At 34.4% G+C, this 16,785-nt stretch overlaps 2 protein-coding genes across 3 annotated transcripts in view; one reads left to right on the plus strand and one right to left on the minus strand.

The window, feature by feature from the left end:
• The first annotated feature begins 770 nt into the window (after nucleotides 1-770).
• LOC136822453 (testis-expressed protein 11-like) overlaps nucleotides 771-16,785 on the plus strand; it is a 32,806-nt gene continuing 16,791 nt past the window's right edge. The window contains exons 1-21 of one of the 2 annotated variants that reach the window (XM_067078714.1): nucleotides 771-847; nucleotides 1,310-1,522; nucleotides 1,763-1,842; nucleotides 2,179-2,209; nucleotides 2,599-2,648; nucleotides 2,968-3,093; nucleotides 3,858-3,938; nucleotides 4,204-4,289; nucleotides 5,034-5,085; nucleotides 6,065-6,146; nucleotides 6,793-6,806; nucleotides 7,855-7,936; nucleotides 8,475-8,556; nucleotides 8,776-8,863; nucleotides 9,328-9,480; nucleotides 9,999-10,094; nucleotides 10,533-10,577; nucleotides 11,796-11,898; nucleotides 13,091-13,188; nucleotides 13,600-13,697; nucleotides 16,151-16,198. In XM_067078714.1, coding sequence (XP_066934815.1) covers nucleotides 799-847; nucleotides 1,310-1,522; nucleotides 1,763-1,842; nucleotides 2,179-2,209; nucleotides 2,599-2,648; nucleotides 2,968-3,093; nucleotides 3,858-3,938; nucleotides 4,204-4,289; nucleotides 5,034-5,085; nucleotides 6,065-6,146; nucleotides 6,793-6,806; nucleotides 7,855-7,936; nucleotides 8,475-8,556; nucleotides 8,776-8,863; nucleotides 9,328-9,480; nucleotides 9,999-10,094; nucleotides 10,533-10,577; nucleotides 11,796-11,898; nucleotides 13,091-13,188; nucleotides 13,600-13,697; nucleotides 16,151-16,198 — 1,757 coding nt within the window. In that variant the 5' untranslated portion in view covers nucleotides 771-798. The remainder of the gene's footprint in view (nucleotides 848-1,309; nucleotides 1,523-1,762; nucleotides 1,843-2,178; nucleotides 2,210-2,598; nucleotides 2,649-2,967; nucleotides 3,094-3,857; nucleotides 3,939-4,203; nucleotides 4,290-5,033; nucleotides 5,086-6,064; nucleotides 6,147-6,792; nucleotides 6,807-7,854; nucleotides 7,937-8,474; nucleotides 8,557-8,775; nucleotides 8,864-9,327; nucleotides 9,481-9,998; nucleotides 10,095-10,532; nucleotides 10,578-11,795; nucleotides 11,899-13,090; nucleotides 13,189-13,599; nucleotides 13,698-16,150; nucleotides 16,199-16,785) is intronic. The other variant, XM_067078715.1, reaches the window with a different exon arrangement.
• On the minus strand, nucleotides 13,969-15,390 carry LOC136822469 (piRNA biogenesis protein EXD1-like). The gene has a single exon (XM_067078734.1). The coding sequence runs from the start codon at nucleotides 15,273-15,275 to the stop codon at nucleotides 14,382-14,384; it is 894 nt and encodes a 297-aa protein (XP_066934835.1). The 5' UTR covers nucleotides 15,276-15,390; the 3' UTR covers nucleotides 13,969-14,381.

Consider the following 16,785-nt stretch of genomic DNA (forward strand, 5'->3'; position numbering starts at 1 on the left):
TTGTCACAACATTTTAATTACCCATTTTTGACGTTTTTTTACACTTTTCGAAAAGTGAATTTTAACTTCAAAAGCTTATAACTTGAGAAATACTTTACCCAACTTAAAAAGCTATACCTCAAAATTTAAGTTAGACTATCCTCTTTCTAATAAAAGTGGTTTTGAGTTTCAAAAAGACTTTGCTCGGTCCCAGTGGCTCACCAAACGTCCAAGGTTTTTTCTGACGCACCCGGTATCTTGATAATTTTTGCAACTCTTGAAGTTGGAAAAAGAATTTATGCTAAAAAACTTTTCCTTCATTTCCTTCCTTGAAGATTTTTTTTCAAAAATCTTGCTTTTGTTACGGCGTTACAGGCGCAAGCTTCAACCTCCCTAATCTAATGTTTCCAGCTCACCCACCCAAATAGAGACTTATACACATGCTTAATTTATCGTTCTTTAAACCGCTAGTTGTTAAATAGCGTAAAGTACAAAAAGTAATGAATATGTATGGGTGGTAGTCACTGACCAAGGTCGGGGTTTGAGACTGCAAAATATGTCATGCCTTGATAGTTAAAGGTTAAGGTTTATCGTTCTTTTTGTCGCTTTTTTATAGTTATTTGTCGTTCTATTTTGGAATTGTTTAAAGCCCTTACACCTACTATTTTAGGAGGTGTGCAAAAATGTCATGTATATAAGAGTGGGAAAATTAATCAGAGTAAGGTAAAGATTTTTAGGTACACCCTGTAGATTCATTTGAAAATTTCGTTGTCTCTCTGTTTTATCAAAATAGGTAAATATTCATCTTAAAAAAAAATTATGGCAGAAAATTCACTCAATAACATCAACATTATCAGACAAATTCAAGGTATGTTAATATTATTTAAATTCTAACTGTCTTTTTAACTTTTCACAATTTTTTAAAAAATATACAGTTTGAAAATTGTTCTGCTTACCACACTACCTTATTAATTAGATGGAGCTAAAATTTTATACATCTTTTTTTTTGCATTACAAACTATATTTGAAAACTACATATTTGCATTTTCAATTCTTTTTTTTAAAAGTCATTAATTTTTTTGCAGGAATTGAATTTATGAATGATCAAATTGTATGTTGATTTAGCAAGACACAGAAAAGCAAAAATCTGTTCTTACAAATATTTGGCAATTAATTTTAAAGATTATCTTTAAAACTAGGAATGTACAACGACTGTATTATTATATCTTCTAGATTTAGTTTAAAACTCCTCCAAGAAACACCAGCCTGCTTTCCAGACTGGCTCTGGAGAATGTCAAAACTAAAAGCATTCAATTTATTTGGAATTTAGGTCAAGTATCAAGTCTTGATGAGTGCAAAACCAAAGAAGATATTTCAAACCATTGTCAAAGTCTAATGAAGTCTTTAGAAACAGTTCAAAATGTTATCAACACAAAGAATGAGGGTCAACTACAAATTTTACATGAAACTGGATTAAAACTATGGAATTTAGTGGTAGCAAAGAAACTAAATAAGCTAGTTGAGCGTGTTGCAATTGCTCAGGGTATGTTTATTTGATTTCACCAAGCATTTTAAAGACTTCTTTAAAAGTAATAAAACGTAAATCAGGGTTTAAAAAATGAAAAAATCTTTTCAAAGAAGCTGTAAATTGCAAAGTTCTATATTTTTACAAAGTTGTGTTTATGAAGGGTATACTTTTTCAGCAAGTTGTTTTGCAGTTGTTTAACTATTAATTCAAAACCTCACTTTTTTCCAATTTTAACTTGTTCCTTTTCCACTTCAGCTAGATATGTTGCACTTCAGTTGACGTACATGGTCGCCCTGGGTGAACATTCAAAGACAACTTCCAGGAAACAACAAACAGTATTAAATTATTGATATCCAACATAATTCGCTTTATCCTAAATAAATTCTAGTAAGAGATATACTTAAACCTCCTTAGCCAACAATTTGAAACTTACGCCATTGCATAATCCTACCTAGTAGAACATTGTAATGACTTCAACATTTCAATAATACTGCCCAGGCGAAATCGTACAAATTACATATTTTTGATATTTGGGTTTGGTTGAAGGTTATAGTATAGGTTATATTTTACGAGTTTCAAAATCAATTTACCATTTATAGTATCTACAACACATGTCACTATGCTAAATGTAAGATACAAGTATTGTGTATGATTTATTCTTTTGTTATTAGATGGCAATGAAAGTTGGAAAAGATTGGTTAGGTAAAATCTGTTCTCCTTATTATTTTTCAAAGATTTGAGTTTGCTCTAGTGGAAATGGTTTAAGGAAATTCTTTTTCAGATTTTCTGATAAATATCATCTAAAAATACCTACATAAAGACTTTTATTCACATGATCCCTTGAATGGGTCTGATGTCTGGTGTCTGGTGTTGTAATTTTTTCAATCTTGAACAATTTTTATATAACTTTCTTTTTTAGTTGTAGATTGCTCAAGCAGCACCAGTTAAGAAAAGATTCAGAATTGATAGACCAAAAGAGTTAATAGTTTCTAGATCTTTCTAGTGATTTTTGAAGTTAAGCTGTCTCATTTTGTCATTTGTGTTAGATGGCTAGTATTTAGCATTAAAAAATCTTTGCCTTTTATTTTTAGAATGTGGCAATAGTTCTTATTCAGAAGCTTGTTTTATCATCAGCACAGAAGTTAGTATCTTTTAAATGGAGATCGTTAGAATTATTTAGTTCTGGTTAGAAACACTTCCACCATAAGATATCTTAGTTTTGGTCAGATTACTACTACATTCTGCCAAATGAAAGGTGCTTTTGGAAAGAAATTTCATTTGCTCTTATCATTACAGTTTATCCATATTGGAAATGAAGAGCTAGCATTTCTAAACAGTGTTTTGTTCAATCTTGAAGCAATGCAGTATATTGTAGATTTTGTATCAATGAATTTAGTTTATCTATTGTTTCTTCCAAACATTTTTAATCAGACGAAATTTTCATATTCTCCTTTTTGCAGTGTTACATCAAGCTAATGAAATTGTTGGAAAATGGCGAATCTGAAACACATTTGAGTATTACTGAAGAACAAATTAAACAATGTCATGCACAAATGATGCAAGTCTTCTTGTTCAGGGCAGAGTTGGTAAGGAAACTTGTGATATTTTTTAAAGAAAAAATGCTGATATCAGCAGAAAAAGAGCTTTACTGGCCCTATAAAAACTTTTACTTTTTCACTTTTGATCCCATTTTCATGTTCACTTTTTGTGCTCAATCTACTGGGCGAAGAGTTTCTTCATTCAAAAAATTTAAAAAATCTACATACTTGTAAAAGGGGTGTATGAAAAAAACCCAAAAAAAATTATCACCTGTTCAGCCTAGTAGATAGTAGTCTAAAAAGTCATGATTTCCTCAGTACTTTTTAAGGTGAGTTATGGCCCTTTTTTCCTGGATATCAATGATATTTTTCCTTCTTTTTGGTCTGGTAGTAGAATTCCAAGCCAAATGCGTAACCTTTCCCAGGTAGACAAATTTGAAGTCTTAAGACTCGCATGCATTTCGATTTGCAGGTTGAATCTATCACTTTCTGTTTTTTTGGGTTTTATATTTTTGAATACCTGCAGTAAATGTTACTTTCAATGAAGCATTTGCATGAAAATCCTGCAACTTCTGTAGGAAATAAGTAGTTTCATAGAAGAAGATGCATAGAAGATTCGACTCTAGTCTTATTTATTTGCTCTTTTAACTTGGTAGAGTATTTATTTTATGGAATTTCCCTATTGAGTACGGAAACTTGCCTATGAGAAACTTTTACAGAATCTTTTCAATGATTACGATGAGTTACTAGACTACACAGCCTTTGATCTCAGGAAAATTGTTCCATAAAAGTTGTCTTGTTTCATTTTATAGGCTTTACGAAATAGTCAACATGCTACTGCAATGGACTTTGCAAACAAAGCCAAGGAACTTGTTTTCAAAGAACAGTTAAAGGTACCAAAGCATACATTATTTTGATTTTAAGATAGAGAAAGATATCTTATTCGTCACTCAATTGCAATAATCTACTACCGATAATTGTTTCTAATGTTTGTTCACTTCAATTATTCCTTTTTTACGGTAATCTATGCAATTCTTGTAATTTCTAACAAATGGATAGTTTTATTCAATCTTAGTTCAAGATCTGTATTTACATTTTAGCCAGTACAGAAATGTCTTCTAATTTTCAAACTTTCATTATATTTTCAATTTTTTTCAGGCTGATTCTTTGTGTACAGCTTCATACAACTTTGGTTTGGAATGCTATCAGAAAGAACTCTATAATTATAGCAAAGAATGGCTAAAGTAAGATTTGTCCCTCATTCATTGAAATTTTCTCTAAAATTTCCACCTAACCCATAGTCTGCGGTCCATTTATTAAGGCTTTTTGATAGACTGGATGGCGCGATCAAGTGGCCTGTAGTATGCACTGACCTTTATATAACCCTGGACCAAGCAATATCTGCCATCTTTGATTGGAGTTTTATTGGAATTTGGTACCCGAGGAGAAGCCATTGCAATGTTAAAAATTAACGTCTAACGCCGCTTCATCATCAAAAGATTTTGAGGAAAAGTAGACATAGCGCTCTCGATGCATTTACACCGCTATCGAGTAGTGCCGCCATTAGGGTGCCAATTTTCAAAAAACTCCGATCAAAGATTTTGCTTGGCTGGGATTGAGAAGCTTGGTCCAGGGTATATAAAGGTCAGTCGTAGTATGTGGACTGTAAAACAGTCCGTCAGATTCGAGTTGTTTTTAAAAGGTAAAAAAAGAATGAAGCAAAGTTTTAATTGAAATGTTATCTATCTGTTATTCCTCTTATTCACATCTTTGTCTAATTTACGGACAGAAAAGCTTTTAGAATTATTGGCTGTGATGTGTTTGAATTATGTTATTTGGGGCTTTGTTCTAACACTTGAAGATAAGGTGTTTTTATTTATAAGCTCTGGCAATAATGCTTAATATTAGTTGCAAAGCCACAGGTTTTTTAAGCTTCTTTTTTTAATTAATTTTATATAAGTGTAATTTCATGTTTTTATCATTTACAGACAGTCCATTGAAATTGGGAAAGAAACGCCAACTGTCAAAAGCGAACAACAGGTAAAGTCAAAAGTTTTAAAAACAGATTTTAACTATTCTCATTAGTATGTTTACGATATTTGAGTATTATATAACTAGGATTTAGATAATAATTCATTTTTGATTTGTTTTTATAAAAGTAAGAGTTTATGACAGCATTAGGACAATTGGATATGCGCATTGCTCATGTTTTGAATATTGAATTTCTCCAGATACATCGCATGCGCACTAGGGTTTTAGTGAAACAATAGAGAGTTTCGAAACCTAAGCCAATCAGCTGTGTTTTAAACATTCTTTTATTCGAAATCTCTATTGATAAACTTCTTTTGTTAAGAACTTTTATTAAATTATTAAACGCTATTATGTTTAATCCGATTAAAAAGCAAATTCCCGGTGGGGGCCACTAGTGGCCGCATATAGCAGTGCCTATAGACCAAGAGTAAGGCCTAAAAGCCTGGAGCTGTATATTATGTAGACTATAGGACAATCAAACAAAATGAGACTCCAGAGAGCGAAGTTGAGCCAAAAACATTCAGCATTTTCGCGTCTGAAAAGATTGTTATCAAATTCTAGCCCTTCAGCCAGGGAGGCTTTGTCTAAAGATTTTTTTGAGTGCTCCCTTCCCTCTGACACAAACAGGATTAGCCTAGAGGGGGTTAATTTAAAAAACCCTACATTTACTAAAAAAAAGACAAAAAGAGCGACAAATTTCATAAAAAACACGACAAGTTTCGCCATCCACAACCCTAACCTGGTTAGTTTGTCCCCCCCTACGAGTGCATTCCTATTTGTTTATCACGGGAATTATCCCATATGGTTTAAAGAACGAAAAATTACGCATGCGTGTTACAATGCAGGATTCTTTAGAGGAACAGACTGACTACTCAACGGCTCGCAAGACCTGAGCAATAAGCAATAAAGGATCAAGGGGTAAAGAAATAGGATTCAATATTTTACTGATCTGACTGATTATCTATCAGATCTCTTTATTTCATGTTAGGCTTCGTCACGCCAACTTCTTGCTCTTGTGTATGTAGAACTGAAGGGTGATGATAATTATGCAAACGCTTTGAATGTCATTGGTAAGTCTATTATTGTCTTTTTATAAATAAATTCAATGAATTAAATAGAATCACAATTTCTCAAGAAAGTTCGAAAAAAGTAACAAACAATTGCTATAAATGGTGTTTCATGCTGGTCTAATTTTCAGGCAATGCAGTAACAAAATCTACAATACAATACAATCATGGTCGAAATATATTGGCATTTTAACGTTTTTTAAAATTTAGAATTTTGGCGAGAATTGCTATTTTAGTACTTCCACTTTCTTCAATTGGATATTCCGATTTTGGAGGGGTTTGATGGCTTCTAGGTTTATATTCCAAGCCTTTGGAACAGTTTTGAGCTTTTAAATCCTGAGATCCTAAAGGTCTTATGTCTAATGTTAAAACTCAGAGTTGAATTTCTACTTTCCAACTGTAAGTTAACATGCTTAAAAATCATTTGTGGTGTTTAAAATTTCGCAGGGAAGTCCTTTTGTCTCAAATTTTGGTCCATGATTGTACATTGCCTGAAGATTACGCCAGCATGAAACATCGTATGGAGATTAAGTTAGTTCTTTATCCCTTGATATTTATAAAATCATTATGTGAACGGTATTACTTAAAAGCAACTAGTTTATGGAAAGTTATCACCACATTAACATTATTTTTTACTTTTTCTTTCTAGAACAGTCTATACTGGTAAGGGTTTATTTATAATTACTTTATTTGTAACCCAAATGATTAATTGGGATAATTTGAAGTAATTATTATTTCACACCATTTTCATAAGTTTCTAATATTCAAAATCCCCATAACTCGAACCTTTATTGCTCGAACTCTCCATAACTGGAACCTTTATAGCTCGAACTCTTCATAAGTAGTCTTCATAACTCTCTTCATGTCTCTGCGGACACCTTGGCTTTTGTGTCAACAGTAACTCAACTGTGAAAACCAATGATTATTGTCCAAAATTATTAATTTCTTAGACTTTCATTGACCTATAAATAACCCCCCATAAAACTGTATATGGATTTCTTTTTTCGCAAAAAAACCTTTACAAATCTCAAAATTTCTTTAAATCCGAAATCTCCTTAACCCGATTAGTTTTGTCTCCCCCTTGTAGTTCGAGTAATGGAGACTTTACTATACAACCAACACAAAATAATCCAAATGATTTTGATTCCTTATCACGGCATTACGTCAGAAATTGGCAAAAAAACAACAAAAGAATGGTTTAACGCACGAAAGATCAATTTGTATGTGTTCAGTCAACAGAACTTATTATCCAGTTAAACCATTAATAGTGTTTGTTATATTACTTTACATCCATTACCATTACATTACCCATTACATCAAAATGATCGAATCTTAATAGGGGAGAATCGCTTCAGGTTCAGGGGCCTTCTCAGGTGAAGAACGCTCCTTTCTTTGCAAGTCTTTTCTCTATCAATTTTTCATCATCCGATCTCGATTTAAAAACAATGTTGGTCCAACAAAATACAGCTGAGTCTCCCATAACTCGAACACGTACAGGGAACACAAATTTGTACGCGTAAGAGTTATGGAGTAAGTGACATTGTTAAATAAAGGGACGCGAAAACTTGTTCGAGTTAAGGAGACGTTCGAGTAATAGAGGTTCGAGTTAAAGAGACTCTACTGTACAAAAAATGATAGTTCGTCTCGCATTTCTCCTGGTTAGGGGTTAAGTATTGACACATTGTTACAAACTTTTTAACACTTTTTTTAGGAACAACCTGAGGTTAAAAGTATTCATTTGAAGATCAAAATTAAACTGCTTTTGAATCACGATGACCAATCTGTGTTATCAGGTATATGTAATAAAAATAGCCTAGAGGCCAATCTACCTGGTAGCCTAGATGATTCGATATAATGGTTAGGTAGATAGATAGAGTCGATATTTAACGTGGATAGTCCAGTAATCTAGGACTTTTAGGTAGTCTTTCGATTGTTTTCACGGGGTCCACGGCACGCCGGCTCAGCTATCTATGAACTGAACGGAACATTGGATGGAGCGGGGAATCGAACCGCGAATCCCTAGTTTGAAACGCCGACGCCTTCGACCACTTGGCCATCACTCCTTAATGGCCCAGGCGTATAATCGCTCCTTAAAATGTAATGATCCAGGCGTATAAGGCCATCATCGAAAAACATTTATAAACGACGCTTATTTGATGTTTAAAAACATTTATACAAGTATTTGGACATTTTTTGTAGTGTTCTCAAAAATATCTATCAGATAAGGCCTTGTTGATTTTCGAATTATGTTGGTTTACCTTTTCGAAATTGTGAGAAGGACTGAGGTATGAGAAATAGATCTGGCACAAAAATGTGTATTTCCTTTTGTAGCATTTCGAGATCTGTCGATGCATCCGCAGCTGGAATTATCTCTGGCTCTACAAACTGTCACCTTGTTCTCACAAAACCAAAGGTAAAAATACATACAGTATTCTTAAAATATTTTTCTTTGGTTATACAGTTCGTCGGAAAAGCCTTTTCAGAAGAAGAATTTTTATTGATTCTTATTACTTACTAGCCTGTATCAAAAGACTGCTTTTCCTTGTACAGTTAACAAAATTTAAAAACATTGCTTGGATGTCTAGGGTACTGGCTATGGCTAGGCTTGGCAAAATTGTTTCATATTTTTTAGAACTGAGCTTTGTTTAAAAGCCTTGGAAATTTTGGACCGCAAATACCAACAAGTCCACGAGAATATTCAAGTTCAACTGAAAAGACTGGTAGGCTGTTTAGAATGTTTATGTTTTCATGTGATGATGTGATTATATTGTGGTATCACACGCGTCCATTTTAGAGATATTTCACAAACCCCATGGTTATGATTTGTTGCTCATAGTTGTCACATGTTCAGGGGACCATCAGATTCGAAAAGTAAAAATCCACTAAAAGTTCACCGCTCTAACAGTAAAACCCCAATATACCTTTTAATAAATTACGTCACGAACATCACTTACCTCGTATTCAAACAATTACCATAGTGATTGTGTCCCTTGAGACATTAAATGATTATTTTATGAATAGGAAGCTGGGAGTTAATCACCATGGCAATAATTTCAAAACGAGGCAAGTGATGTTCATGACGTAATTTATGACAAGGTCTATACTATTTTTACTTAAATATAAAAAGAAGGACTAATGAAAATAATTTATTGGTTACCATTCCTTTCTGATGTTCTTTATATAGGAATTGTTATTGAGTTCTCGTAAGTTCGAAGAAGCGAAAGACGTCATTCGAGGGGAATTGATTCGCGCTAATAACCATGGCAAAATCTTCAACAAATCTTCTCTCAAACAACTCCATCTGTTGTTATGGGAACAAGCTAATATAGCTTTCGAGGTAAGATGTCGGTCTTTTTAAAGCTAAGACATTGTCGTCAATAATAGATTTGGTATAACTTGTTCGGCCCCAGGGGTGTTAGAGTCTGAGAATGACGAGTTGTGTGGACCGGGCCGGAACTCCGAAAGCTGACCCTTAGAGATAGTCAAAAAAGATTTTAGAGAGATTTTAAAACCTTTCGTTGTTATTTTAACTTCAAAGTCTCAGCACATATTCAGCAAGGTAGCTCAGTTGGAAAAGCATTCGTCTTACAATATAAGGGTTGATGGTTCGATCCCCGGTCACCGCCAAGTCAGCGAATTTGTAGCTTAGATTGGGTAATCTTATCTAAGCGGTAAGTTTTTGGGAGCTGAGAGTAGGTGTCGTGCTCCACCTCAGCGTTCCACCTCCCAGGTCTAGCGCAAATAGAAAAGTCTCCACCAATAACTATTAGATGAATATACTTACTTACATACTCAGCACCAATTTTCCCTTCCCCGAGGTAATTCAGTGATCTTCTTCCTCTTTCTTATTTCCAGAACAAAGAGTATGATAACTGCTTGTATTGGTATGATTGTTCACTGCAATTCATGAATCACTGTACCGATGATAAACTCAACATTTCTAAGCTTCAGGTACCTTTCAACTTAATAAATCCTACTACACGTTAATGGTTTTTATTTTTGTCTCATTTTCTTACTGACTACACCTTTTCGACCGAAGCCGCCAATTGCCGCCCGGGCATCTTTTTGTCCGTTTTACCACCCTAACCGTCCCAATTTTATTTTTGCACCTATAGCGAATAGAAAAAGGTGCAAAAAAAGGATATTAGATCGAGTTTAGGGAGATAATTAAATAATAAAGTTGCACGCGCCTGACCGCGCGACTACGGTCGAAAAGGTGTTTTAATTTTCATTAAACTGTCTGTCTAAATATCGAATTATAATAAAGCAAGAATACAAGGACTGTAAAAAAGGATCGGCCTTTGGTGTTGGGGCAAGCCATTTACACGACCTTGCAACAGTATTAGGTGACACCATTGTTACCCATTGTTTATATTCTTTTGATTTTAGAGGAATCGAGCTTTATGTTTTATGGAACAAAAACAGTATGAAAAGGTATGCTCCGAAGTATATAAGGTTCACACTACAACACGAAAATGCAACAAAATATGTATAATACGTTGCTAAACCCTCTTCATGATATTTTGTTCATTTATTACTTTCTTCAGTTCAGGGGGGGGGGTCGATACTAAAATCTAGGACATCATGTTGTTTAGTGACGTGGTGGTATATCCAAAACACTTCAAATTCTTTTAGTACCATGGGGTACTAAAGTACCATAAAGATGGTATTCAGACTAAAACTTGAGTAAATTGGTACTAAAATTAATAATTTTCATGATTTGATGAATTCCTCGTGATTTATGCAGATTTTTTGTGATTTTTTCAAAAAAATTTAAAAAAAATTTCTCATTTAAAGGAAATTTCCCAAGTGCAATTATTTTTGCATCCAGTCAAATGTCTTTAATGACAATTGTCCTGAAAATACCAAAATTGGGCGGTCTCTGTGTCTAAATGTCCCTAAAATTTTTAGTATGTATGGGTACTAAAATACCACTTCTCTAAAATGGGGTGGTGGTATGCAAGAAATTCTCGAAAATCTTTTTAGTACACATGTCCAGGATTTAGGTACCGACCCCTCCCTGTTCAGTTTACATTGAACGCTAAGTTCTGGGTGTTGGTTTTGCCCAAAAAAGCCCAAGAACAATACTCAATAACAACGATCCGAGACCTTAGTCCGTATGAAAAACCCTGGTCTTAAAGCTTATTGATTTAACTTTTGAATATCAAAAGATAAAAATCGATTTACTCCGTCTTTGATCACGTTACACGTACTCCTTTTGGAATTTGTTTAAGATTTAATCACATGATAAAAAAGTGAGCAAAACAAACTAATTTCTCAATGCAAGTTCAAGTAGGAAGCAATGAAAAGAAACAAAAGGCTTCCAGACCGATGTTTTTATACGGACTATGCTGAGACTTGTTCCGACAATGTCTTGATAAACTCACCAATATAAAGCTTCAAGTTGTGTAGTCTGGACCCATAGTAACTTCTCCCCCATTGCAAGAAGCTCACGTCAGTAAATTTGACTGTTTATAAAATTTGGCCATTCAAAAGGCCGGAATGAGACCTCTCAATCAATCAATTTTGTACAAATTCTTTTCAATGTCACTCCGTCCAGTTTAAAAAAATCGTAAATAGACTGGTTTTCCCATTAATAATATGTATAGTTGGAAGTACAACCAGTTTTGTAAATTGCACCTTTTGTTATAGGCATTGGAGATCACGTTAGAAGCAGATGAAAAAGACAAATCTTCGCCTCAAACTCTCTTTCTTCTTCACAAGATTTACGTGCTCATGAATGATAATGATAAAGGTATGTTGTGCTTTCCATTTTCAACGCAAACAAAACTTCTATTTATATTTGATTGAGTTGCAGGAGACTCACTGAGGCCCATTTTCGAAGTCAAAGATGCTTTCGATGAGTGCTTCGTCAGCACCTTTGACTGATTACCCAATTCCTCTCACATGACATAGGTTGTCGTGGGTAAAGGTTCATTCACTTACTAAGTGAACTGCTTCGAGTGGGAGTCATCCTGAGTCGTATGTGCAACAACCAAGGTTAATGACTACCATACACAGCGCCAAAAGATAGGAAGATGCTCCATTTGAACATACTAGAGGGACCCTACATTACAATTAAAGAGGACGAAAGCATTTTTTGTCCGAAATTTTTTACCACTCTACAATACAATACTTCTAGAGATATATCACAATCATTACGGGCCTCATTTTCAAATGAAATAATTACTTCAAACGACATTTTACTCATGTCATTTGTTTTCCCAGAAGACCGTTTTCAATATAATACAAAACCGCAAACACTTGCAACAATAAATCATGTTTGACAACGTGGAAGTATCTTTTTAACAATTCTCTGAAAACGAGACTCGCAATTATTTTATGCATTTCGAGAAGGGTGTATCGGAGAGAGTTGAAGGTTGCTAATTTGGCTTTATAACTATCAAACATTCTTCTGTTAGAGTCATGACAGGGGAATGAAACCTATTTTCGAATGTTCAAATAGACCAGGCAACGACTTGCCGTCGCGCCACCTTTTGGTAGAGAATGTGCCATATTGGTTTTGGGCTCGGTCACGAAAATATGTCATCTCAAAAACTATTCATTCGATTTTTTTTAACTTTGCGAACGTGTAGCTATATAACTAGAAATAATAATAATAATAATATAACTATCAGTCATAATTTACAGACCGGAATATTCAAATTTTTGATTTTTTTCATGATTTTCCGAAAAAATGGCCAAATCTTTTTTTTCGGGGTTTCAAGATTTTTAAAAAGGATTTTAAAAAGATGATAGAAGACAATAGGCGGATTTCGTCTCAAGACGTCAGCAAGTGGAATGATCTAGTTTGAAAGAAAGCGTGTAAAAGTACTGGTAAAATGGAATTTGTAGTGCAAAGTTTACCACGTTTTACATATTAACATTTTAGTATTTAATAATGATACATTAACTCGTTTATCTCCCCTGTTTTGTTAATTTTTTAGCCATTGAAGCGATCAAAAGATTATCACACATTTCTGATCACAATCAAAAGGAGACTGTTCATGGTTTAATTTGTCTTGCTGCACAGCTATCATTTCAGGTACAGTAAAATAATTTTATCTGCTTTGTTCAAGTCGCGTAAAGGCAGGTCCCCACTTGCGTGTGCTGCGATTGCACTTTCTCGAACAAAGCTTCCACGCTATTGGTCAAAAGAAAAATGAAGCAATTCCATTGGCGCGATTTTTACGAGCACGCGCCACATTTTTATGACGTAATCTTTTTTCCAAGCAAAAAGGATTGAAGCCAAAAGGTGCGATCGCAGCGCGTGCAAGTGAAGAGACTGGCCTTAATGTACACTAGATATTTACGTACTTTTAAAAATGACTGATGAAATTTTGACATCGTTAAGGGACATATTTTGATTTAATTTCTTTAGACCATTTTGTCAGGTAGTCAAAAAGCCGTCTCGCGAAATCTGGTTCTGCAAAATTTGATCTTTTTATCTTTCTAGAGAGGCAATCGTGATGTTGCAGGCTCCATTCTTAAGATTTTAGTCAATTCATACCCAACTGAAAATATAGGAAATAAAGAACTTCTAGTACCTTTAAGGTAAGTCTGACAAATCGAATTCTCGGGAAGATGTTATACCGTAATAAGATCATTCATTCTTACTCAATTCGAGGTCTGTTAGATGATTAGATGATTTAACATGACAAATTTGCATTTTGTGCACATAAGCTTTGGTTATAAGGAAAGGTTCTTTTGTAGCGAAAAAACCTCAAACAATAAGTCAATAAAATTTAATAAAATTCAATATATTAAGGCTAGGCAGGTAGGCAAATTAAATTTGACAAAGATTTTTCCCGAACATAATTTTTTTTTCTTTAGCAACCATAACAGCCTAAAGACAAACATACGCAATAGGCAATATACTAAACATAATAAGCATCAAAATATACCCACTTTGAAGACACTAGATTGTATTGTCAGTGATGATAGAACATGAGAAGGAAAGACCAAATGGTTTTGTTGTTTTCCGGGTCCAGCTTCTCAAAAAAATGAGTCGGTTGTTCTGCAAAGTCAGATTATATAAACTGAATGAAATCAATTTTATTTCAATTTTTCAAATGTAAAGGTAGATCGGGCCTGCTGATCGGTTAAGCCTCGTGAATGAAAAGTACCTTACGGCTTTTCATTTCAGGACAAAGGATTGCTTGATTTCAGGATTGTTTGATTTAAAATTGCGAACACACAAAAAATCTATAGCAATGATAAGTAAATTAAAATTGATTTTCAATCTTCCAGAATTGACATAACGCGATCTCTTCGGTCCACTTCTCTGCAATCACCACATTTTTTTTTCTTGATACAATCGCGCCTCAACATTCTCTTGCATCCAAAACACATTCTTCCTTCATAATCAAACGGTTGAATGACACCTTCGATTTCTTCTGGGATGATATAACACATAAGAATGGGATGTTTAATGTAAAGATCATTAATTCTACCCTCACAATCACGCCTTGCACTCACATACCTCTCTGAGGCAATATGAAGCCTCTTCAACGTGTTCCCCTCCAGTGATTTGTATCTTGCCAAAGCTTTCTTCACCACATTGATCATTACGACGTCGAGAGCCGCATAACGAGCAAGCCCTTTTGTCAACGGCCGGTATCTCCATACAGTTCTGTCAGCACTCATCAGTTCAGCTACGCTATTCTTAACTGCCTTAACATCACTTATCCCAATGTTCAATTTATCCTCACATCTCACATATTTCTCAGTTGTCGAATCCAGTCCACGAACTCTTGGTTTATGCCAATGTGTACTTCGTCCTGGATTTGGAAATTTATGACCAGCTAGGTCACGAACCATATATTCCAACAATTGCATATCCAAAACATTGGTCAATTTGACGCCATACTCATGCCACAAAGAGACGGAATCGTTTCGACAATCGAACATCAGTTTAACCACTTCTGTAGATTCAAGAATCTCCTTCAAGCCATATTTGAAGGCATCTTCACCAAGGACCAATACATCAATCAGGAAGACTGTATCCTCATCGTCTGAAAGCAGTTGAATCAACGTCATCTTTCCATCTCTTCCTAATTCAACCCCTTCGCAATCAACAGCCAACTCTTTTGCATTTTTCAAATGATTACACGCTTCTCGTAAGCCATTCATCTCCTTTATAAGTCGAACTTTTCGCTTGAAGCCTTCGCATTCTAATAGCAATATCGATAACTCATAACCGTATTTTGTTTTAAGTAAGCGAACATCTTCCTTTTCAAACCGAGACATGTTTCAAGTTTTTTCTTTGCAGAAGAGCTCCTTCAACTACAGTCCAGCATTTAGTTTTTTAGATTTCTTGTTATTCTATTCTTATCCTTGTTTTCAAGGTTGATGAATCAGAATGAAATATTGATGTAGCAATCTATTTATGGTTTGAAAAAACCGAAAAGAACACTTTATAATTCAATTCATTATGCTTTGATTTCTCTTTGAGGCGGCCGCTCGGGTACGGGACGCCGAACCGGGTTCTAGGCCTGCTTTTTAACCTATCCTCATCTGCTGTACTTAACTGTATGGTGCCTATGTTTTAATTCCTTTAATTTTATTGATTAGTAGTGACGTAAAAGTCGATTCAGAAATTCATAAAACATGACCCTAGACAAGGACAATTCTCTACAGAACTGAATAAAATCACTATTATTTAATTAAAAATGGGGTTTCATTCCTCTATATTTATTATGAATTAGGTAAATAAAGCTCCCGTCAAATTAATCTTTAGCATGAAAATATCCAAAAGTTTCACGCCGAATTATCAAAGCTATAAAACAATCTTTCTGCAAAGATAACTCAGAGCACTTTATTTACCAAGAAAGAAAGTGATGATGAAAAGTAACTATTCTAACTTTTTGGACCTACCTGGTTCGTTTGTTCGTTCGTTCGTTCGTTCGAATCCTTATTCATGTGTTGGTAACGGCATCTATTGTAATTTTTACGATCACCAGATCATGTCATTTTAGGCTTCTAAGATGACTTTTTCTTTGTTTTAGATGTCTTGCAAGATTGAAGTTTGCGTTTTTAACAAAAGAAATAGAGAAGTGAGTGCATTCTTTTCCTATTTCTGTTTTTAAGAAGCTGGGCACTCAAATGGCTAATAAACGGAGGGGTTAGGCAATAATGCATCTGAAAATCCTCAAAAATTTGGTAAATGTAGTCAATATTATGCGATTTAGGGACTTTTCTTTGCAAAAATTAATAAACGGGGGAAGGCGTTCTTAATAAGGTCAAGAGGGGGAGGGGGAGGGTTTGGAAAAAATAGAAGAATTATATTAAGTACCAGAGTGTATACTGCCAAGTATATGAGTTTTTTATTGTTATTGATGTATAATCTACACGTTTTTTATAAGAACAAACTATATAAGAACATAAGGCTTCGATGGCCGAAAATATTAAGAACAAGTTAACCCTTTGACTCCGCTGTCGACCGCTGTGTTTGACCCTACAGCGCGCAGTGGTTTTTCATAAAAAGTCACCTTTTACGCAAACCGGTATAACTTTTAAACAAAACAACTTCAGCTAAAAAGTTATATATCTTTGAAAAGGAAAATTTATCTGCTTTCTTCTGAGCCATAACATAACTCCTATACTGCATTTTATCTCAGTCAAAGTTTCAAAAGGTTCAACA

Source organism: Clytia hemisphaerica, unplaced genomic scaffold (genome assembly GCF_902728285.1).
Source record: "Clytia hemisphaerica strain Z4C2 unplaced genomic scaffold, Clytia hemisphaerica genome assembly, whole genome shotgun sequence".
In the NCBI taxonomy this organism is placed as follows: domain Eukaryota; kingdom Metazoa; phylum Cnidaria; class Hydrozoa; order Leptothecata; family Clytiidae; genus Clytia; species Clytia hemisphaerica.

Excerpts from the sequence above, each read along its gene's own strand:
- LOC136822469 (XM_067078734.1), bottom strand. The coding sequence starts at position 15,275 with ATGAATGGCTTACGAGAAGCGTGTAATCATTTGAAAAATGCAAAAGAG.